This window comes from Spermophilus citellus, assembly GCF_964194105.1.
Source record: "Spermophilus citellus genome assembly, chromosome: 3".
NCBI classification, from domain to species: domain Eukaryota; kingdom Metazoa; phylum Chordata; class Mammalia; order Rodentia; family Sciuridae; genus Spermophilus; species Spermophilus citellus.
Window position 1 is genome coordinate 203,113,129 of NC_138184.1, and position 25,747 is coordinate 203,138,875.

Sequence of the window (25,747 nt, forward strand, 5' to 3'; positions counted from 1 at the left end):
AAACATGTGCCAGGAAATTATTATGCTGAGAATATGGGCATGAGCAAAAGATAAGAAGTTCCTTCCCTCATGAAGCTTACATTAACAGGTGAGACAGACAATCAAAACATAAACACCACCGTCACCACCATCATCACCATCAAAAACAACAAGAAAATGACAAGCTACTTATAAAACATGTTTTAGAGTTTGAGCAAAGTAAACCAAGGAGATGCGAGGCAGTGACCAGTGTAGGTCAGGTGATGAGTGAGGGCAGGCCACTTGAAAACAAAATAGTTTCCCACTGGAAATCTGGTTTGAATTCCTTTATGTGAAGATTATGATACAAAACCTTTGCACATTAGAGTCTAGGGCATCTTTTCACTCAGGCAGTGTTCATGTGCACATTCTTTGATAACATTAAGCAATTTCTTTTTCTATGTTGATCCCATTTCTTTTTAATAATTTAATACTGAATAGGCTTCATTTTGCTTAATATTGGTTGATTTCCTTTGTCACTGTCATCTGCTTTTAATCATAAGATTTTAAATGGTTTATATTGCTTTCGCTACAGTATGTTTCATGTGTAAAAACACCACAACAAAAAGAAAAAAGGACAACAAAAAGAAATTTAAAAACACTTGGCTTTCTGTCCCCAAACCAGAATGTACTCAGAAGGAATGACTGGAAACACTGTTCATTGATTTGTTCATTCATTCATTCATTTGAGCAACTGCTATGTGTCAGATGGAGTTCTGAGGATACCAGAGGGAGCCAAACAATCACCTTGCCTGCAGGGAGCTGGCACTCCAGGAATGTGTGTGTACAAGGCTGGAGCACTCTGGAGGTAAGGATCACTGGAGCAAAGAACCCAGGGGAGGGGACACAAGGGGAGAGGCCTTTAAGACAGGCACTGGACCTTTTTTTTTTTTAGGAATCACTAGCAATTCTTCTTTTGTTTGGAGAATACACTATCAGAAGTAAGGCTGGAAACAGGGAGACCAGAAAATAACTTATTCCATCTGTCTAGAAGCAGGACCATATGACTTAGGCTATGGTAACAAAAGAGACTGCAATGAGAGGAGTTTGAAAGGAAAGCCAGTAAAATTTACTGATGAATTAGATAGGGGTGCTATGGAAAGGAAGAATGACTAGCAAAGAACTTCCTATCTGTCACTTCCAGATTTCAAAGATGTGGAATTTTATACAGAACTCAAATACACTCTGAGAATAAATTAAGTCTGATAATTTAAAGATATTTAAAGTAGAGTTTACATGAAGTTTTGGAGTTATTATTCAAGCAGAGATAATTAATGAAATATTTAATAGCCTTAAGGGTTAGGCCTTGACCCATCAGAGAAGAAACTAGACACTATAACTAAAATAGTGTGCACTAGCTGAAGATCAGACCTGGTTACATTACCTATCCTCCTGAAGTTCTGGGCAAAAGTGTTCACCAACAATTCTGTCTTTACTTGTTTCAAAAGCATATATAATTTCTGAATTTATCCTCTAATAGAGCATTATAAGATGCAATATAATGCAGTTAGTGTAGAATAGAAAATTAAAGGTGTATTCTAGAAGATTAAATGACAAGAGAAAGGGACAGAAATGCGAAAGATAGTTTTTTACCTAAAGTTTAAAAAAATCATTATCTAAAGTCAGGTATAAAAAAGCAAGAGATATTTTTAAAATTAATTACATCAAGTGTCCTTATAAAACAAATTTGATTCCCTTAGTAACTTTGTACTCCTCACAAAGCAATTTTAATAATTTGCTATGATTTCAGGATGAACAAAAATTTCATTACAGATAAAATTAATACAATCTTGCATTTACAAGTAAATTATTTTTCTTTGCAATTAATGCCTGCACATAAATATTAGTTCTAAGAATTGCCTCTATTTAGAGCTTGACGGAATATGCTAATAGAATTTCTTCCTCAGAAATACAATATGTCAATTTTAGCTATGCATAAAAGAGACAAAATTGATAGTGAAATATGCCATATAAGAGCCAAAAAAAAAAAAGGAAGATTGAAGCCTCATTCTCAGCTTTACCGTCCATCATTATTCACATAAAATATCAATTCTTTTAGCAAATATTGTCTGGGTACCTGCCTGTGTGCCAGTTGATGCACTGGGTAATGGGTACACAAAAAATGAGTAAGTCCTGACTATGGTTCAGTAGCACAGAAATATAAACTGATACAGGTTGCTACAATGTGGATAAGGACACAGTCCCTGGAGAGGCCAGAGCCAGAGCCACTAACTGCATCTATTTCTTTTTCATATGAAGAGAAGACACACAAGGACCTGTACACTTGTACCCAACTTCCTTTAGATGGTAACTGTAGAAACCACACAATTTCAAATGGAGCCATTTCTAACAATATCTGAATAAGTATTACATATATAACTAGATAAAAGATTATATTTTAAAAACTACTTCCATCAGAAATAAAAGTCATGTTCCAGTAGAATGAAAGCAACATAATTAGTCATTAAGGTTTGGAAAAAAAAGATGTTTAAGTTAGTGCTCCAAACCCATAACAGGTGTATTTCATAAAATTGTCAACAGCCTGTGAATAGCTTTATCAAATTATTCATGCACTTGCATAGGAATGTTTTACAGTATTCACCTTCTGTTAAGTTTACTCTTCCCACTTTAATGTCAACTTTCTCTTTCCAATTATGTTTAAACTAGAAGTTTAGAGTGTCGTTATTTAAAGTGTTGGCCAACTCATAGCATAACTGAGGAGTGCAATTAATTTAAACCTGCAGGCTGATTTTCACCTTCTCCTCTTATTGCAGGGACATTGCAGAGGATGATCTCCACGCAGCGGGAGACCAGGGAGAAGAGCCTGCAGAGAAGAAATCACTTGCTATGCCACATGAGGTGGGAGGGGACAGAAGGCTGAAAAGGTTTTCTCTCAAACCCAGTGCCTATACCTTCAAATTGTAGACATTCCAGAGAAAACAACTGGAGAACAATGTTACTTATTGTAACGTCTCCCAACTTAAAAGAGCTGGGTCTTATACACCTTATATATGAAAACAAACTAACTTACCTGAAGATAAAACCTAAACTGGATTTTATTCATTTGTTTATGGGTATGCACTGTGTATACTCCAGGAGATTAATTTTAAATTTTATTCTCCTCATTCTCTTTTCACTAATATTTTTGTATCTTATAAGATTCTGCTGTGTTTTTAACTCTAATAATGGGAGAACATGTGAGTAAAAAAATATTTAACCCCCCCCCCCAAAAAAAAAATCAATAAAAAAGCCTGCAGTAAAGCAAAGGAGCTGAAAGGCTGAACCAGGATTCCTATCTAACACATTTCTTTAGTAGGAAAAGATGGCAATAGAAAGGACACCATAAAGGGTTCAAGCTTTAGTATACATTTTGCAAATGTATGAGATATCATAAAATATACTAATATTGTGGAATAAGCATTTAGTTTCTAAGTCAGTATAAAAATGAGTATTTCCAAAATGCCATATATACTGTTAGATGTTCTTTATAGTTCACTCCTTTAAATCACTTTATTCAACTATTAGCAATTTAAATTTAGGATTATTTTGTGTTATAATAAATACATTTACAGTAGAGAGAGAAGAGGGGAGGGGACACTAGAATGGCAATATGTAAATCAATGGAAGTGTAACTGATGTGATTCTGCAATCTGTATACGGGGTAAAAATGGGAGTTCATAACCCACTTGAATCAAAGTGTGAAATATGATATATCAAGAACTATGTAATGTTTTGAACAACCAACAATAAAAATTTAAAAAAAAATAAAAAATAAAATAAAATTAAATTAAATTAAAAAAAAATATATTTACTCTAGTTGAGCTGGTAAGAAAGTATAACCGCTAGATGAGCCTAACCATTCTAAAGGGTTCCCCTCCCCAGCCCTGCCCCTTTCATCTGGCAGAAGTGTTAAACCCAAGGCCTCTCTTGGGATTACTCTGGTGGAGGAAAAAGGATCCAGTCCTTTATAAGGGTGAACAATTAACAGAGTCATGAATCACTTCAGTAGCATTTCAAACAATAGCCCTAATAACTTGTTTATGTAACAGATAATATCCTCAAATCTTTTTGGAAGACTTTGAAGGTGCAAGTATTCATTCATTTTATCACGATTTCACAAATATTGATTGCATGGCTACTGTCTGCAAGGCACTGTGAATACAATACTGCAGAAAGCATGCAAGGGCATAAATAGACTACAGTATATAATGCAAACCAATACTAATGGGCCCTCAGTGGAAGAAAGTCATATTCATAAATATTCATGAAAATTTGTATGCATATTTTACTTTCTCATATTAACCAAGCTGGCAGTGGATAGTTCAGCTAATAATTTGATTAAGATATAAAGAGCTGGATCTATAATCCCTGGAACATAAGCAAAATTTGTGTAAAGCAAAAGAGAGTTTCCTTGGAACAAGGAAGGTCAGCCTTATTCCAAACTGAGGATTTTAGATATCTTAACTTCAAAAGAGTACAGTGTTTGCAACAGGCATTTTAGAAGCACATATAACTACAATTTATCCACTTTATATGACTGTAATTCACAGCTTTAAAACAGTTGGTATCTCCAAAATATATAATGGCTGAGATTTAACACATTATTAGCAAGAAACTTTGGTGTGACACATTGATGCTGAACACAACTGCACTGTCTTGTCACTGTCACCAAGTGGATAAACTTTAAAATGCTCAGCATCCATCTTCTCTCCTAAAAATGAGAGACAGCATCCTAATCTTCCTTGGCTACAGCAAATCGTCTTTCAATTCCCAGTGGTGTGCTTTTTAAAATGAGTCATCTTTGAGCAACTTCTAGAAGCAAAAGTTCCATGCTCATCAAACATTCTTAATGTGACAGCATACGTACAAACGTGAGTTTGTAAGTACATGTTCCTGGATGAAGTGTTCAACCAGTCAACACCTTGCTCAAACTAAAAGTCATAGAACATTTCTTTCAATAAGACCTTTTTCTCTAGAGAATAAAGTGCAATCACCTAGGCATTTGTTAACGTCTAAAATGTACTATTCGATAGAGTGCCGGGGATCCCAAAAGCCAACGGTGTGACCCCGGAGATCCAGGCTGTCTGATTAGGGCGGCCTGCCCCGCGGCTACAGAAGGCGTGGCGCCACAGAGAAGGGATTAAATAGTAAGCAGGGAGATAAGGGCCTGGGACATGGTGGTATCCCAACTGCCAAGCGGGCACTGACCCCCGGGCTGAGTTCGGGATTGCAGACGGGGAAGGAAGCGATACAGTCCCTTCCCCCACAAGGGACACTCCACTAAGGCAACCAGCGGCCACCATCTTGGAGAGCTGAAGTATCCACCGCCACTCTCCGACAGATTGCAACAACAAGACAGGTGTGTGTCACTCAGTTCAGCCCCCATACATAGGGGGATTTCGCATAAATTCTCTCCTAGACTTTCAGGGGAAGGGAGTATCACAGTGAGCCGGCATAAAGACTAAGGGAGAATTAGAGGCACCTGACCTTCAACCCCCCCTCCCATCAGCAGCCAAAACAAAACCTGTCTAGCCAGCGCCGGGGGAGGGGTAAACAAACAGAAAAAATCAAAACCATAGAGAGCCGGGGATCCCAAAAGACAACGGTGTGACCCCGGAGATCCAGGCTGTGTGATTCGCGCGGCCTGCCCCGTGGCTACAGAGGCGTGGCGCTGCAGACAAGGGATTAACTAGCAAGCAGGGAGATAAGTGGTTGCCACGAAGTGGAATCCCGCCAGCCTAGCCCGCACTGACCCCTGGGCTGAGTACGGGATTTCAGACGGGGAAGGAAGCGGTACAGTTCTATTCACCACAAGGGAAACAAAACAATAGAGTGCCGGGGTTCCCAATAGCCACCCTCCACACCCAACAAACGGCAGGCCCAGAATACAGTTTGAACTGCTGAGAACCATCACTCAGGGGAAATCTGGTCTAGCAGGAGAAACCAAGACTAGCAGGAGAAACCAGGAGACTAGAGGCAAGGCCCTCGTGACTGAGCAGCTGTAAACTGCAGGCCCGCCGGCGACAGCTCACCCACTGCCCGCGTAACCGGGCGCTAGGAGAACGCCCACCCGCTGGCGACTGATCACCTGCTCGCGGCCTGTGATACTGGGCGGCTGGAGACTGCCCGCCTGCCGCGACAGGGAGCTGAAACCAAACAGAGACAGTCCAGTCACACCCCCCCATTAGGGCACCCCGGCAAGGAGACTGGGGCCCGTCATAGCAGAGTAGTGTCGTTACTGGAGCTCGGACGTCGGAATTCCTTCCCAGCGGAATCCAAGTTAGCAGGCATAGTTTAACAACACAAAGGAGAGACATCAGAGTAATACAGAAACAAAACAAATCTATAGAAGAGAGCAGAAACACGACAATCAAAAAGAGCTGGAAAGTAACGTGGACAACATGAGAAAACAAGGGAAAAAAGGATTACAAACAATGCAAGACAACCCAATTCTACAGGAGGACATAGAAACATCAGAAACAGGGATAGCGAAAGAACTCAAGGCATACCTAACTCGAATGGAAAGGAATATTAGAGAAGACATGAGACAGCAAGTCCAAGAAATAAAAGTATATTTTGAAAATGAATTAAACAAACAAATTCAAATGGCAAAGAACGAGCTCTACCAGGAGATAGAGATCTTAAAAAAAAATCAAACAATAATCCTAGAATTACAGGAAACTATAAACCAAATTAAAAACTCAAACGAGAATATTACAAATAGACTTGATCAAGTAGAAGTCAGAACATCAGATAATGAAGACAAGGTTTATCAACTTGAAAAGAATATAGTCAACACAGAAAAGATGCTTAAATCCCACGAGCAATCTATTCAAGAGATATGGGATGTCATAAAAAAACCAAATATGAGAGTCATAGGGATAGAAGAAGGCACAGAGTTTCAAACCAAAGGAATGGACAGCATATTAAATGAAATAATTCTAGAAAACTTCCCAGAGATGAAAGATGGAATGGATTGCCAAATCCTGGAAGCCTACAGGACCCCAAACATTCAAAACCATAATAGACCAACTCCAAGACATATAATTATGAAGATAGCTAATGTACAGAACAAGGAGAGAATATTAAAAGCTACAAGAGAAAAGAGGCAGATTACATTCAGGGGTAAACCAATTAGGTTAACGACCGATTTCTCATCACAAACTTTGAAAGCGAGAAGATCCTGGAATAATGTATTTCAAACGCTGAAAAATAATGGATTCCAACCAAGAATACTATATCCAGCAAAATTGAGCTTCAAATTTGACAATGAAATTAAAATCTTTCACGATAAACAAAAGCTAAAAGAATTTGCAGCAAGAAAACCAGCTCTGCAAAGCATTTTGAACAAAACACTACAAGAAGAGGAATGAAAAAATAGTGCCCAAAACTAACAGCAGGAGGTATCTCAGTAAAGGGGGAGAAGAATAACCAAAAAGCAAAACTAGCCAAACTAAAATAAATAAATAAAGAAGCATGACTGGAAGTACAAATCATATCTCAATTGTAACCTTAAATGTTAATGACCTAAACTCACCAATCAAGAGACATAGGCTAGTAACCTGGATCAAGAAAACAAATCCAACAATATGCTGCCTTCAGGAGACTCATATGATAGGAAAAGACATACACAGGCTGAAGGTAAAAGGTTGGGAAAAATCATACCACTCACATGGCCCTCGGAAGCAAGAAGGAGTGGCCATAGTCATATCGAATAAAATCAACTTCAAACCTAAGTTAATCAAGAAGGATAAAGAAGGTCACTATATACTGTTAAAAGGAACCATCCACCAACAAGACATAACAATCATCAATTTGTATGCACCAAACAATGGAGCTGCAACGTTCATAAAACAAACTCTCCTCAAGTTCAAGAGTCAAATAGACCACAACACAATAATTATGGGTGACTTCAACACACCGCTCTCGCCATTAGACAGATCCTCTAGACAAAAGCTGAATAAAGAAACTATAGAACTCAACAGCACAATCAATAACCTAGACTTAACCGACATATATAGAATATATCAACCATCATCAAGTGGGTATACGTTCTTCTCAGCAGCACATGGATCCTACCCAAAGATAGACCATGTATTATGCCATAAGGCAACTCTTAGTAAATATAAAGGTGTGGAGATAATACCATGCACCATATCTGATCATAATGGAATGAAATTGGAAATCAATGATAAAAGAAGGAAGGAAAAATCCTACATAACATGGAAAATGAACAATAAGTTATTGAATGATCAATGGGTTATAGAAGACATAAAGGAGGAGATGAAAAAATTCTTAGAATCAAATAATAACACAGACACAACATACCGGAATCTATGGGACACAATGAAAGCAGTTTTAAGAGGGAAATTCATTTCTTGGAGTTCTTACCTCAAAAAAAGAAAAAACCAACAAATAAATGAACTCACGCAACACCTCAAAAACCTAGAAAAGGAAGAGCAAAACAACAGCAAATGTAGTAGAAGACAAGAAATAATTAAAATTAGAGCAGAAATCAACGAAATTGAAACAAAAGAAACCATTGAAAAAATTGATAAAACTAAAAGTTGGTTCTTTGAAAAAATAAATAAGATAGACAAGCCTTTAGCCATGCTAACAAAAAGAAGAAGAGAGAGAACTCAAATTACTAACATACGGGATGAAAAAGGCAATATCACAACAGACACTACAGAAATACAGAAGATAATTAGAAAGTATTTTGAAACCCTATATTCCAATAAAATAGAAGATAATGAAGATATCGATAAATTTCTTAAGGCATATGATTTGCCCAGATTGAGACAGGAAGACACACAAAATTTAAACAGACCAATAACAAAAGAAGAAATAGAAGAAGCCATCAAAAGACTACCAACCAAGAAAAGCCCTGGACCGGATGGGTATACAGCGGAGTTCTACAAAACCTTCAAAGAAGAATTAATACCAATACTTTTCAAGCTATTTGAAGAAATAGAAAAAGAAGGAGCTCTTCCAAATTCATTCTATGAGGCCAACATCACTTTGATCCCAAAACCAGACAAAGATACTTCAAAGAAAGAAAACTACAGACCAATATCTCTAATGAACTTGGATGCAAAAATTCTCAATAAAATTCTGGCGAATCGAATACAAAAACATATTAGAAAACTTGTGCACCATGATCAAGTAGGATTCATTCCTGGGATGCAAGGATGGTTCAATATACGGAAATCAATAAATGCTATTCACCACATCAATAGACTTAAAGACAAGAACCACATGATCATCTCGATGGATGCAGAAAAAGCATTTGACAAAGTACAGCATCCCTTTATGTTCAAAACATTAGAAAAACTAGGGATAACAGGAACTTACCTCGACATTGTAAAAGCTATTTATGCTAAACCTCAGGCTAGCATCATCCTGAACGGAGAAAAACTGAAGGCATTTCCTCTAAAATCTGGAACAAGACAGGGATGCCCTCTATCACCACTTCTATTCAATTTAGTTCTCGAAGTACTAGCCAGAGCAATTAGACAGACGAAAGAAATTAAAGGCATAAAAATAGGAAAAGAAGAAATTAAACTATCACTATTTGCGGATGACATGATAATATACTTAACAGACCCAAAAGAGTCTACAAAGAAGCTGCTAGAGTTAGTAAATGAATTCAGCAAAGTGGCAGGTTATAAAATCAACACGCATAAATCAAAGGCATTCCTGTATATCAGCAACAAAACCTCTGAAATGGAAATAAGGAAAACCACTCCATTCACAATATCCTCAAAGAAAATAAGATACTTGGGAATCAACCTAACAAAAGAGGTGAAAGATTTATACAATGAAAACTACAGAACCCTAAAGAGAGAGATAGAAGAAGATCTCAGAAGATGGAAAAATGTACCCTGTTCATGGACAGGCAGAACTAACATCATCAAAATGGCGATATTACCCAAAGTTCTCTACAGGTTTAATGCGATGCCAATCAAAATTCCAATGGCATATCTTGAAGAAATAGACAAAGCAATCATGAAATTCATATGGAAAAACAAAAGACCCAGAATAGCAAAAGCAATTCTAAGCAGGAAGTATGAATCTGGAGGTATAGCGATACCGGAGGTCAAACTGTACTACAAAGCAATAGTAACAAAAACAGCATGGTACTGGTACCAAAACAGGCAGGTGGACCAATGGTACAGAATAGAAGACACAGAGACTAATCTACAAAGTTACAACTATCTTATATTTGATAAAGGGGCTAAAAGCATGCAATGGAGGAAGGATAGCATCTTCAACAAATGGTGCTGGGAAAATTGGAAATCCATATGCAACAAAATGAAACTGAATCCCTTTCTCTCGCCATCCACAAAAATTAACTCAAAATGGATCAGGGAGCTAGATATCAAATCAGAGACGCTGCATCTGATAGAAGAAAAAGTTGGATACGATTTACATATTGTGGGGTCGGGCTCCAAATTCCTTAATAGGACACCCATAGCCCAAGAGTTAACAACAAGAATAAACAAATGGGACTTACTTAAACTAAAAAGTTTTTTCTCAGCAAGAGAAACAATAAAAGAGGTAAATAGAGAGCCTACATCCTGGGAACAAATTTTTACCCCCCACACCTCCGATAGAGCCCTAATATCCAGAATGTACAAAGAACTCAAAAAATTAAACAATAAGATAACAAATAACCCAATTAACAAATGGGCCAAGGACCTGAACAGACACTTCTCAGAGGAGGACATACAATCAATCAACAAGTACATGAAAAAATGCTCACCATCTCTAGCAATCAGAGAAATGCAAATCAAAACCACCCTAAGATACCATCTCACTCCAGTAAGATTGGCAGCCATTATGAAGTCAAACAACAATAAGTGTTGGTGGGGATGTGGGGAAAAGGGTACACTTGTACATTGCTGGTGGGGCTGCAAAATGGTGAGGCCAATTTGGAAAGCAGTATGGAGATTCCTGGGAAAGCTGGGAATGGATCCACCATTTGACCCAGCTATCGCCCTTCTTGGACTATTCCCTGAGGACCTTAAAAGAGCGCTCTATAGGGATACGGCTGCATCAATGATTATAGCGGCACAATTCACAATAGCTAGACTGTGGAACCAACCTAGATGCCCCTCAATAGATGAGTGGATAAAAAAAATGTGGCATATATACACAATGGAGTATTATGCAGCACTAAGAAATGACAAAATCATAGAATTTGCAGGGAAATGGATGGCATTAGAACAGATTATGCTAAGTGAAGCCAGCCAAGCCCTAAAAAACAAATGCCAAATGTCTGCTTTGACATAATGAGAACAACTAAGAACAGAACAGGAAGGAAGAGCATGAGGAAAAGACTACAGTAAACAAAGACGAATGGGGGGAGAGAAACGGGGAGAGAAGGGAAAGCACATGGAAATGGTAGGAGACCTTCAATGATACATAAAATTATAAGAGGTTATGAGGGGCAAGGGGGAAGGAAAAAGAGGGAGAGAATTGAACAACAGCAGGGGAGGTAGAGAGGGAAGATGGGAGGGGAGGGGAGGGGAGGGGGGATAGTAGGGGATAGGAAAGGTAGCAGAATACAACAGTCACTAATATGGCATTATGTAAAAATGTGAATATGTAACAGATGTGATTCTGCAATCTGTATTTGGGGTGAAAATGGGAGTTCAAAACACAATTTGAGTCAAATGTATGAAAGATGATATATCATGAACTATGTAATGCTTTAAATAATCAATAAAAAAAATAAAATAAAAAAAAAATAAAATGTACTATTCACAAATAACAATGACCATACCTACTAGAAAAGAAAGTATAAAAACATTCTCCAGAGGAGGAACGAAAGCAACCAGAAGTGGGGTGGAATCTGTGCATTCTAGAAGAGCTGTAGGAGAGACAGGACCTGAGCAATCCAGTGGTCTAACCACATCATGGTACACACAAGCCAAGAGGCCAGGAAGGCTGAGCTGCCTGAGGCCATGATGCAGGCTGGTGGAAGAAGTTGAACCTGCCATTACCAAAGAGTTGGGATACCCAAGTCTCCCAATTTGATATTTAACAAACATTTCCTATGTCCTATGTGGTTTGCAAATATTAACTCATTTTCATATTCATAGAAATGCTATGGGGTAGGAAAAACTGAGGTACAGAGACATCGGGCAAAATTGGCTGTGTTACACAGCTCATAAGTGGCAGAGCTAGGATTTGAACCTAGGCTGACTGGATCTCTCTAGCCTGTGCTCTCAGTCACTGTACCATGATACCTCTTTGGGTCTCAGTTGGAAGAGATTTGAAGTTTTATCCTGAAGTGCACAAAGCTAGTAGCAGTGCTACTAGATTGAAGCTCCTTTAGAAGCAGTAAAAACATCTGTGCAAACTAAAGAATCTGGACATTCCCCACCCCCAATTCCCTCTCATGTCTAGAACAAATCTGTCTTATGTTCATTGGAAATGTGAGACATGTGTTTTCTAAGTTCTAGTGACTATGAATATATTACAGTACCTCAGTTTGTCCAGATCACAGATCAAGATCAGATTAGTTCCTATGGCACAGAGTTACTGTGAATGTGCACTGAGAAAATGCACCTCAACATCTGATAACAAATGCTGAAGATCTGTCAGCCATTACTACTGTCACCATAACCATTACAAATAACAATGTGTTTGAAAAACTGGCTACCTTTATACAGTTAGGTATAGATACATCTGAGAGACAAATGATAGATAGAAATCAGTAATATTCCATGGAAGGTAGGTAAATACTTAATCTATCCCTTTTGAAGAAATTATTCCTTTTGAAGAAACAGTTAAATGAATGACAACCCCAAACATGGTGATACTCCTCTACCCTGATATGTAACTCTGTGAGTGTAATGCACTTGTAGGAAGCAAGGGTTGGCATTCTGAGACATTCTGAGAGAGTAACGGCTGTCCTTTTTTCTCACAGTAGAGAGTATTAACTGAAGATATAAAGCTGGTTCCAGAGGCACACGCACGTGTGTCCTTTCTTAATGATATCCATTGCAAACATCATTGTCTCTAAGCTACAAAGGTGCCCTCCAACTGCACTACATCAAGGACAGGTGGTAAGTGAAGAAAATTTCATCAGTTCTTACAACTACACTAGTCATTAGTAGTCAGTTTATTGGTCTGACTTGAATATTTGGGGAGTAAAATATAACTTACATCTTAAATAATGGAAACCCACTTTTTTCTTTCATCTATATATTAGCATAATAATTATTATTCCATAGTCATGAATCTGTCTTGAAGGAGTCCTATAATAATAGTCTAATGGGGTTTTTAAACAATAGTAAAAAAAATGAATTTGATTCACTTTTCTTAGCCAGGAGTAGCTGACAAGCCTAGAAGTCAGAAGACCTGGTAGGAGAGATTAGAAAATTATCATTCAGCAAATGCTGCATTTTTTTTCTGGCATTTTCTAGACCTTCTGCTTGTCTCTATCATTAGACACACCCTCTAGTGAAAATGGGAAATTCTTCAAGCAGACACAGAGAAAGCAGGTACAGATAGTGCCCGATTTGCAATGAAAGGGATTTCTACAATTCATATGGATGTCATCTGCCTATTGCAGAAGAACTTTTGCATTTTTGAGATATTTTAATAAGACTTCTGGCTGCTTTATATTTGTTTTTATTTTACATAATTGGCCACACCCATGACATTTCACTAAAATCCTTGGTCAGACAAGGACATACGCGGAAACATCCCTGTATCTGTGGCATTGCTGCTTCACTGGTGTGATCTGTTTCCCTCGGAACCAGTATGTGCTTATCCAGAACTACTCAACCCAGAAACACAGTTGGAAATGACCAATCAAGAGGAGTTTGCACTTGAGATGAAACCTTTTTCCTGATCTAAAACAGGTCTGTGACATTTTGAAGCCAGGAATATCCTTTAGGAAACATAGAACATCAAACATCAATTTCCTTCCCTGCTCAAAACCCTCCAGTGATTCTTCTCACACTTTAAATAAAATTCCAATTCCTCTCCTTGACTTTTCAAGGACCTGTCCGTCTAGACTGTGCCTTGCTGCTTTCACTGTGGTCACACTTCTCCAGCCACACGTGGAACTTGCAATTTGTCTGTTACAGTTCCCCCTCTGGCATGTGAGCTTGGTAGGGAGCCGGTTCCCTGCTTTGTTCACGAATGTATCTTTACACCCAGCAAGTGCTTAGTAACCTGATGTAACGCCTGGTCACTGCTGGTTAAACAGACGCTCAACTTCAGCATCTGCTTTCCAACTTGCAGCCCCCAGAGACCTCCCAGTATGACTGCCACCATCAGAAAGTAAAGGCAGTCTACCCTTCCTGTCAGGTTTACAGGAGTAACCGCCTCTGCTCTCTAAAGTTCATGCAGCTCACAAATTGATCAATTAACTGACTTTTCACTATGTGACTGAGTGGCATTTATCTGTGAGAGGAGGAATAGCAAAGTTGACTTAGGTGATGGCTGAGGGGCAGAGTGAATTCTGAATGTCCTAAATCTAGTGTCAATGAGTCTCACAGATATTTGAGCAAAAAAAAAAAAAAAATCTGAGATAAGAACAAGATATCTGCATAATAATTATTAAACTAATTCCATTTTTTGCAATTATCACATAGTTATTTTCTTGTATAAGACCTAGCCCATTATCATTATAGTTGCTATTCCTAAAAAGAAAGAAGAAAAAATTTCTGAGGTAAAATGTAAAAAAGCAAGTGGGGGAAAAAAAAAAAACACCAGGCAGAGAACATATATTTTTTATTTTTCTTTATTTAGAGAACCTAGGAGTGTTCTGCTACTGAGCTACATCCCCAACCCTTTCTATACTTTAATTTGAGACAGGGTGTTCCTGAGTTGCCCAGGCTGTCCTTGAGGACTGAGGATATTTGGGAAAATTCTGCCTAGACCTGAGACAGACAGAGATGATGCCCAGCCCTGCAGTGCTTGAGTGAGAACACATCCTGAGCAGCTCTTTTTTTTCATATCTCTCTCTCTCTCTCTCTCTCTCTCTCTCTCTCTCTCTCTCTCTCTTAACTTTGAGATAGGGTCTTGCTGAGTTGCTGAGGGCCTCTACATTTTGGAGCTGGCCTTGAATTTGTGATCCTCCTGTCTCAGCTTCCCCAGTTTCTAGGATTACAAGCATGCACCATCCATCATGCTGGGAAGGACACATATCTAAACATAATTTTGTAGTTATATGCTCCTAATAATTTAGAAACACTTTTATACCCATTATGCTAACTGGCTCAAATCTTGAAAATAGGTAGAGTATAAATAAATGGCAAGTAATGAAGGAAATATGAAAATGGATTATTTTAATTAAGTTCCACAGGAGACTTTGAGCTGGATAGAGCCAACTCAGTCCTTCTGGAGGGAAATTAAAGGTACTTCTCTGCACACTACAGATGTCCCCTTCTCTGCAGCTGTGGTCCATACAGGGCAAAAAGGCCACATAAAGGTGCCCTCCCCTCTGGCCTTCCTTCATGGAGTATCCCACTCCAACAACAATTTCTGATGCTTCCACAGCTTTTTCTCTTCTGAAAGACCCTAGAAAAGCCTACAGTGTGAATAGATGCTAAGAGTTCAAAGCTCCTAGGGTGCAGGAAGGATAAGAGTGGCATTTCCTGACATGGGTGCGGAGGCTGCATAGTGGGACTTAACTTTCTCAGAGAGCACTTTGGATTTGATAGTTTGTTGGAAGCACAGATCTAGGTCTAAATGGCTTAAGAATCATTAATTTGCCCACACTTAATTGAGGAAGGGTGGGTTAAGATATCTATGTGAAGACATGGATCTTTTAGAAATACCACAAGGTAGAGCTGAAAAGAGCCTAACAATTCTCTCTCATGGCTCCAGGTCTGCAGGCATGAAAGCTCTCTTAAAGAGAGGTGGAGCGTCAGTAAGTATAGCAGGCTTAGGACTGAAAGACCCAGGTTTAGGTTTTGGCTCTGCTATATGCTGGAGGGGTGAAGACTTGGGCAAGCCACACAAGCTCCCTGAGCCTAAGTCTCCCAGGTTCTTTGTTGGTAAAATGGGATGATGATCCTAGAATAATAACATTATAATAACTCAGAGATATTCTGAATGTCAAATGAGATAATATATTAAAAAGTCTTGTGAGTAATGAGATACAACATAAAATAAAAGATGTTATCACCATGGTATTCTACTGCTGAAATCATTGACTTCCTCTGGAAATAAAAGCCTGAATCTATTTGGTTTGAGGTCTTCACGTGTGAATAGGCAGAACTTAAAAAAGTGTTTTAGTCAGCTTTTTCACTGCTATGACTGAAAGGCCTGACAAGGAAAAGTTTATTCTGGTGCTCACAGTTTCAGAGGTTTCAGTCCTGAGGTGGCCAATTTCATCACTCTGGGTCCAAGGTGAGGCAGAACATCATGGAGAAAGGGTATGGAATAGAAGAGCAGCTAAGGACATGGCACCAGGAAGCAGAGAGAGAGAGTTTTGCTCACCACGGAAAAAATATAAACCTCAAAGGCACACCCATTGACCTACCCACCTATAGTTCCCACCCAATTAACCCCTATTAGGGGATTAATACATACATTAGGTTACAACTCTCATAACCCAATCACTCCACCTCTAAACTTTCTTACATTGTCTCACACATGAGCTTTTGAAGGACACCTCATATCTAAACCATATCAAAAAGTTTTACACTTCATTACAAAGTGATTACAACTAAGTCCATATATAAATGTTGCCTTCAAGGTCACCATATGTGCAGGCTTAGTTGTGGGCATCCTGTGTTTAACAAACCGCTATTCCTCCCTCTGCCCCCAATGGTTAAGTTCTTCTGTGTGCACCTTACTTCCTTCACTGTAAGACATTTAAACATCCTCTTGCACTGGATAACTAACTTTCCCTTGGAAATAATACATTCACTTTGGAAATGCCCTGTTCCCATGATTGATTTTGGAAAATTGAACTATTTCATTATAAATTCCATTATTTTTAGTTGTTTCTGGTCTGCAAGCATTTTTTCCTCTCTGAACTTTACATTGTCTTCTTTTTTATCTCCTGAATAATAACTTGTCATTAAATCACTGCTGAATGCCCTTTTTGTTGAAAGTATTTAAAAGGTGACTAAATTACCATACATGGAGTCTACATGTTATGTTGATACAAAACCACCTTATTCAAGGTGTTGTTGGAGGTTCTGTGCACATATTTTACCAAACACAGAGATCAAATCCTCTCTACTTTTCTGAATTTTAAAAAACAGACCAGTTGTTAGTGGACTGTCCTTGATATGTGGATTACAATAAGAAATTGTAACCCACATATCAAGGAGAAAAATACTCTGAGATGTGTATGAACTGGGATGCAAGGAGACCTGGGATCTACTTCAACCTCTGACAATAATTTTAGGGGAGTTGCTTCACCTCTCTAGACCTCAGATTCCTAACTTGACAAGAGCCAAACTAGAGGGTCCCTGGGGCTTCATTCTGCTCAAACATTCATTTTGTTTAAGTAGTCCAAGGAGTCCAAGCAAACACCACTACTCCTCGCTCAAGCAACTTCAGGGTTCTTGCTGACAGGGGAAGTTCCCAAGCCCTGACAGAATTCTCCATCAGTCATGCTGATTCCACCAAACTGGAGAACAAGTGTGTATGTGTGTTCTGCTCTAATCTGGAGTTACCACCATTATGAAAAGTCAAACAATCCCTCAAATATGTATGTAAGGTGTTTTTTTTAAATGTATTATAACAAAAACTGCCAAGCATCACTTATTACTCACAAGTCATTTCACCTCTATCCATATATGTATGTGTATATTATATATGTAATGTACATATGCAGTATTGCACATGTATATACATGCACACACATACATACACATATAGACATGCATATCCATATGCAGTGTGGCTGGTGGTTGCTGAATTGCTACAGGAATAAACTAAGGTAAATGAACTTTGAGTTAAACTAAATGTAAGTAAAGAGGAGGATGAATACAGTCTAAATATAAAAAATAAACTGTTCTTTTACTACTTGAACAATTATTTTTCAAACAACTCTTCATTTTACTGTGCTTTCTAAGAGGAAACATGCTCACTGCTGAGTTACAGTGGGAGAGCTGGGAAAGCATTCATTTCAGTCATGGTGCATTCACTTTCTCTCCTAGACTCCAGTCACAGCCTCCTGACTCTCCTGCTTCTCCATGGCCTCCAGTTCTCAGTGCAACAGCCAGGGTAACCTCACTGCTGCTCCTTGTTCACCATCTTCCAGAGCTTTCTAACACTCAGAAGCACTCAGAAGGGCTCAGAGCAGCCTTCAGGGCTTCTGTGACCTGCTCCCAGCCCCTGCTCTCTGTGGCTTCATTTGCAACTGTCTCCTTCCCACTCCAGGGCATCCGTATTTGCTGTTCTCTATCTGCAAAGTCTTTTCCTTAAACATCTTCACGACTCTCTCCCTCAGGTCTTTCAGTCAAATATCACTTTTCCAGAGAGGCCTTCCTTGATTACCTTATTTAAAATTGCAAGTCAGCCCTTCCCTGGGACTTCCCTGTATGTTTCTTGCTCTGATTTTCCATAGTACTCGCCATCACTGAATAGAGTATAAATAAATTTCACTACCATGTTTCTCTCCTGATAGGGATCTTTTGTGTTTTGTTCAATGCAATATTCCCAGTACCCAAACATACAAGTGATATTCAATAAGTATTGTTGAATCAATAAATGATTTTATGGAAATGAATCATAAAGATTAGTTTAAAAAATAACATTTGAACTCCTTTGCAAATACTCTGGGCTCTTTTTCTTGAGGCAAAATTTATTTGGTTAAATAAGTTAAGGAAGATATGAGAGTGAGGACGGCAAGCTTAAAAATTAGAAAAGATCATTTTGTTTAATCTCTGAAAAGCAAAAACTTTTCATAGATAAAGGAAGAATTTCTCTAGGAACTCCTGGAAATTGATAAGAAAATGACACAAAACTTGCAATTGTTAATTGGGCAAAAGATAAAAAAAAAAAATTGCCAGGAAAGGAAATGCAAGTGATCCTCAGGCATGTGACAAGAGGCCAAGCCCATCACTACAGCTAAAATGAGGTTGAGACACTTTTGGTCATTTAATTGCATTTGACTGCACACTGTTAGAGGGCAGAGAAGATGCTGTGGAGAAGCAGCATTCCCATGTATTTTGCTGGTAACAGAGGCAAGAGGTGTCGATCCTTTGGACAATAGTTTGGCAGAAGTGTTTAAAGTTGTAAGTTTATGCCTGTTGGCTTTTTAACCCTATTCCTCATAACTCACCTTCCAGATACACCTGTATACACGCAATGTATATGTTTATGTGAACGTCCACAGATTTTAACTGCATTAAAATTTCTAATAGTAGAACAATGGCAATACCCAAATGACCGTAATTAGAAAACAGGTTAAATCTGCACAACAGAGAAGAAAACCACACCAGCCTCCTCTATGCAGTGACATGAGAAGACCTACAAGAAGCATTAACATGGGAAAATATGTATGTGTATGTATGTGTATATATATATATACATATATATATATATACACATACATATATAATACACATACATATATAATACACATACATATATAATACACATACATATATATATATACCTATATATTCATAATTTCTTATATTTACATAAAGGAAAGAAAAATAGGAAATGAATATTCTGGGGGCTGGAGGTGGTCTGGCAGATGGAGAGCAGAGAAGGAAAAGGCTTTGCTTTATGTTCCTTTTCACATTGTTCGACTTCTCAAACTGCTTAAATTTATCATCTATTATAAAATAAAGTATGTCTTCATGGCTTGGATTTTGTATTCCTCTCAGACTTTCTAAGGCTCTCTTGGGGTAGAATGAGGAGGTGGGGCGGGGCGGCACAGGCAAGTCTTAGCACTGATACTCTTCTTCAGGAAAGTGTATTTTTTCCCCCCTGGAGTATGGAGTCTGTGAGGTCAAGACCAGGTCTCTCCTGATGGTTTGTCTAGCGCTTCATGGAGGTCATTATAGATCTGCTGCTTTTGCCTATTTGTAAGCTGGTTTCCACCTGACTCCTGTCAAATCAACTCAGGAAGCACTTAGCACTCTGTGTCAAGCTGTGCTTGGAATGTGGCATGAGCTCAGCGGCACCCATGCCTTATGCCATTCAAATGTGTGCCCTTCTGGACTGCTGCCTAGTGTGTGTTTTGTGTCTGGTGAGTGCTTATATATAACTCTAAACATGTGTATTCCAATTTATATATATTGACCAAAGGAGTCACATACATAATGTCTGTTTAAACATTCAGTATAATTCAGAGCAACAATTATTTTTTGATGCCAAATATGTACTATGAATAGTCCCTGGTCTCATGAGGTTCACAATCTGTTAGCTTAATTTACACTACATCACACAGAACTTTCCAGAATATATTTAATAAATGTTTGTGTATGCTATTGATGGAGATTAACTTCTATTCACACCACAAACAAATTACTCCAGCTTTTTCGCCTAGACACTTGGCAGGCCAAATAACTATCTTGTTGTTTTATTTTTCCTTTCTGCATTTAACTTTATTCATTTAAAATGTTTTTAAGTTTTATTTTTACTGTTTTTTGCAGTGCTGGGAATTGCACTCAGGACTGGACAAGTGCTCTACCACTGAGCCATAGTCCAGCCCCTCAAATTCTTCTATTTTTTTTTCCCTAGGACAAAATTTTAAATCCTAATGAGAAGCAAACCTTCTCTAAGAGCCTGCAATTGGAACATTTATGAAAAGCTATGTTCTTCACTTAGAAGCCACTAGGAACAAGCAGATCTGTTTGAGGATACTTCTTGCTTGGTTACAAAAAATAAGAAATAAAAAAAATCCATATTAAATTGTTAAGTTGTTGGAGTATTTCAGAACATAGAAGTCATTTAAGAGTTTCAGAATAAGTACAAAGAGTCTTTGGGGCTGCTGAAGAAGATAAAAGAATTCTCAGCACACTGTACACTTTCAGAAGAAAAAATATTAAGAATAAAAATAGTTTCCCATCTCAGTCGTTCTTTAGAATTGATAATTTATTCCTGATAGTCCCCAAAAGAGGGGAAGAAAAGAAGAAGAATATACTTGGCTCTCCTAACAGAAATTATTCATAACTCTTTTCTGTAATAGGATAATGGACTATTAGATCTTCCATAAAATCTCTTTCAGTAATTTTATGGTAGGTCTGCATTTCATAAACCATGTTTTGTATTTGAGAAAAGAAACAACAACAAGAAGAAGAGAATCACTTTATAATAATTCATTTTACCAGATTTTATTAAATTTCAAGTTCCAAATCTTTCATCCCTCAAGAATTAAGCAGACTGAGATTTTCCTGTAATTATTAAAACTGAAAGTTTCATGACTGCCACCTACTGGTGATGGGAAAAGTGACAACTTATTTTTAAAGTTCTGCTCTTTCAGATTTCTAAATTTAGGGATTTACATATTTTGCATTCAAATGTACCAAATTCTATAGAGCAGGGCACCCAGAACATTTTATATATTTAAATGAAATTAATTGACCATATATTACTAGTTTTGTAAAAATAAATCAAATTGTGATGTTTCCTGTTTACAATTTAATACTTTTCCCAGCATTATTAAAAGAAGTGAAGCAACTGAGTTGTAGAGCTCCAATTTGAATTTTGTTTTTATAGACATGGATGCTGGTTGAATCGATAATGAAATGACCACAAGACCATGTGGTCAACCCAGAGTTCACATGGTGAAAGTCTCTCATATTTGTCCCTGTTTGTACAAATACTTGTGAAATCAAAAGGAAACTCCATTAGTGCTTAAAATTCATGCAGGAAAAAGTAACCAGACATTTTCAAGGCAATACATTACTTGAGAGTGAGCATTTATACATTCACCCTTCGCAATAGGAAGTATTTAGTATTTGTAATTAATGAAACATACCTGGCTTAAAATGTGGTAAAGAGTGGACTCCAGGCCATGTGTCCTCATTTGGTGTTCCAAGAACCTAGTGGAGAGCAGGAAATTGTGAAAACAGACTTATTATTTCCAAAGCACTCAAAATTCTCAAGTGTAGAAAAACAGTACACTGCATATTATGAAACTGGATTTTTTTTTCCATTATCATGTGCCAGGGATTTTATTTCTGTAAAAACAAATCCAGCTAAAGAGCCACCCAAGATGACTCTCTGTGTTCTGACAAATGCAGCTGAACATGACAAGACAAGTAAATCTGTTACATTTTATCAACCCAAACATAATAAGTACGCCAAGGAATGAAATGATAAGATGTCATCTACATGGACCTGTATAAAGTACATCTGTGTCCCTCGTCATTCTTTCATGAGCTTTTTGCCTTCACTCCAGTATCATGTCTCATCATTTATCAGTTTTGAGAACTTTGTCATTTCTCCCATTCATTTTTGTCTGAATATCATAACATTTCAAAGATGTAAGAGTGACAGCTTAGTGTGCTCAAATTCTCTCATTACAGTTAAAAAGTTAAACTATATGATTTAAGGTTTCCTCTTGCCAACATATTATTCTTCATACACTTTCTCCTTTTACTATTACAACTTCCACTTTCTTTCCCCATCTACATTCCTATCACCACAATGTTAGACCTGGCAAAAGGAATCCAAGAGCAATTCCAGCTCACCATAACTAGGCACACTCAATCTGAATCTTCAGTGCCACTTTCCCTTGGGCTCATTCTCCAAGATCACGGTGAACCGTTGATTGAAAACAGTGAATTTTAAGGGTTAGGAACACAGATGCTGAAGACAGACACCTTGAGTTCAAGTCCTTGCTCCCCTCTTGTCTAACCATGTAAACTGAGGCAAGAAAGAATCTCACTGAGCTTCAATTTCCTCATATGCAAACTGGGCAGGGGGCAGGGGGTGATAACAGCACCTGACTCATCTGTGTGGCAAATACCATCAGGTACACAGTGGACACTTTGTAAGTATTAGATATTATTCAAAGTATCTGTAGAAAACGGTCAGGTCAGGGAAGCAGTGGCTTTGTGGGAGAATGCAGAATGCCCACTTCCCACTTTCCCCACAGTGACTCTCCACTTAAGAGAGTCAATGCTGGGGGGCTGGGGATGTGGCTCAAGCGGTAGCGCGCTCGCCTGGCATGCGTGCGGCCCGGGTTCGATCCTCAGCACCACATACCAACAAAGATGTTGTGTCCGCTGAGAACTAAAAAAAAAAAAATAAATATTAAAAAAAATTCTCTCTCTCTCTCTCTCTCTCTCTCTCTCTCTCTCTCCTCTCTCACTCTCTCTAAAAAAAAAAAAGAGAGTCAATGCTGGATTCTGTCATTCAAGCTCTGATGGGAAAACATTGGAAAGGGCAAGAGATAAATAAAGCTGGAGAATGGCAAGAGAGGAGGAGGAAGGGGAAATATTATAGGAGGAAATGAGGTATATTCTCTTTACCTCTGAGGATTAGCAGTCATTATTAGGCAATCAGTAAACTTTGGCACACACAGCGAGCAGAAGTCAAGGGCACCTACGTATTTATGTTCTTCACTGCCACACTGAATTGCACACATGATAATACAATTCTTCTTTGAAATAAAAAATTGGTTAATTTTGTAAACACTAATTAATGCTAACATTAATCAGGAGATCTACACAAACAAAGTCTCATAATTGATGGACAGGGTGGGGAGGGGCAAGGCAGGGGGAAGGAAGAGTTTGTAAGACAGGAAAAGAGACAAAGGCACTGTCTGCCCGACATAAACAATTGTGATAAGTGTTTCTGTAAAAGGCATTTTCCCTTTCTTTTCAATAACCCCAACCACCCTTTCAAGAGAAGGAGACAATCAAGCTTGCAGACAGGGCTTGCAGCTTATCTGGGAGGTTTCTCTTTGTTTTCACACTGAGTATTGTATAAAGGACAAAGGGGTTCATCACACTAAACTTTACTAAAGGGAGGAAATTTTCAACTAAAATTGTAACTCAAATGCAGCCAATCCATCACATGAAATAGACCTTCTGAAATTTAATAAACAATGAAAAGCCCAGCCAGCACATGAATGCTGCTCTCTTGTTCCATGATTGTTACCTGGCTGGCCCTGTTTCTGCAGTGCTGTGTTAGCAAAACTATTCGCTCGCTAGATGTCATCCTCATCCACATCTAGTGTTCTGTCAAAGTAGCTATCAGATAGTATGGTTGTCCATAAAAAATTACCAGGAGACAGAAATACACAGACCTTTTATTTTTTTTTCAGTTACAGATTGGGCTATTGAGATTCCAGACCCAATTGCTTCTCCTGCCAATAATCCTGGAGTATTTACAAAGGAAATGCAAAGTGGGCAGAAGGTTGGCAAAGGAAAAGAAGAAGAATTAAAAATTAATTTTGCTTTCTGTAAAAGCCTTTTTGGAAAGGGCAGTTTGGATTAAATGAATGGTTAGCAATGATGGTTTACCAAAGCACTAGGGAAAGTGGGTATGTATTGTCTCAGGTACAAGATTTTAATTTGTATTAACTGATTAATAAATTCCACCATTGGGAAGGAAAAAGAGTATTATCTAAAAGTGAAAAAAATAATCTTGTGTGAATAAAACAGTAATAAAGAAAATTGCATCTGTGCCATCAATATTTAAAATGTGGTTATGACATCTGTAAACAAGTGCGCTTATGACATATGATGTCCCTGGAAGTCTTCAAAGGATGTGCTATGATGTGCTGAGAAGTCTTCTACATATCCATTCAAGCAGTTTCACCTTAAGTCTGGGCAGACACGAGGATGGGACTTGGGGCCCTTTTTGAGGTGATCCTGGCCCAGTGTCGCAGATGACCAGGAGCAGTGATGTGATGAGCTGCCTCTGATAGAACAAGAGCTCTCTTGGAGGTGTGTGACAGTGAAGCGAGAGCCCAGAGAAGGCTGTGTTGTTTGAGTCTCTTTGGGAACAGGGAGAAAGCCTGTGTGGCAGAGGACAGTTTAGTAAGAGAGTGAGCACTAAGTAACCAAGTACAGAAGGGGCAGCAGTGAGAGCAGATTATTCTGGTTAGAACTGACATAATTTCAGTTCCCCCAGTTATCAGGCTGCCCATGCCCCAGGCCTTCTCCCAGTGATGATTCCTCTTCCCAAATTCCCTGCCTCTGACTTGGCCAGCTGAACTCCTACTTGAGAGAACTTCTGTATTCTCTGGTCCGTGTCATGACTCACTTTTTTTGTGATCCCAGAGTGCTTTGTGCAGACTTCCATTTATAGGACCTAATCTTTGTAATTGTTAGACTACTTGTTGCTATTACCGACCTCAGAGAAGAGACCATGATGTTCATATTTGGATACTGAGTACCCCACCATGTGCCTCACACTAGAATACACACTTAGTAAATGTTGGGTGGCTGAGTGAATGAATGAATGAATGAATGAATGGTGTGTTTGGGTAAGAGCCTGAAAGTCAGTGTGACTGGACTGCAGGCTGGGATATCATTTTTGGTCAAATACTGAGCTCAAAGAGGCTGCATTTGATCTATGTTTCAGCTTTTATCAAATAGCAAGTCATTGAAGACTGTCAACTTCATCTAGAGAGTTGATAGGAGCATCTCAAAGCAGAGCCCAAGTCCCATGAGCACACAATACCTTTTAGCCAAATGAAGAGGTAAACCAATAAAGGAATAAGGGGATACATAAGTCTTTTTCAAAAGATGAGACACAGAGAAGATACCAGAGGGTGACAGATAAAATAGAGATACATATTTTTTAAGCTTCTGTTCAAGTTATATCTATG

The 25,747-nt window shown here is 38.4% G+C and overlaps 1 protein-coding gene across 2 annotated transcripts in view; it reads right to left on the reverse strand.

The window, feature by feature from the left end:
- The window catches only part of CDK14 (cyclin dependent kinase 14), a 600,063-nt gene that overhangs the window by 126,081 nt on the left and 448,235 nt on the right, over positions 1–25,747 (reverse strand). For both annotated transcript variants that reach the window (XR_014021222.1, XM_081287662.1), the window contains exon 11: positions 21,941–22,004. Coding sequence is in view for 1 of the 2 variants with exons in the window: in XM_081287662.1 (XP_081143788.1) it covers positions 21,941–22,004 (64 nt within the window). In the remaining variant the exon portion in view is untranslated. The remainder of the gene's footprint in view (positions 1–21,940; positions 22,005–25,747) is intronic.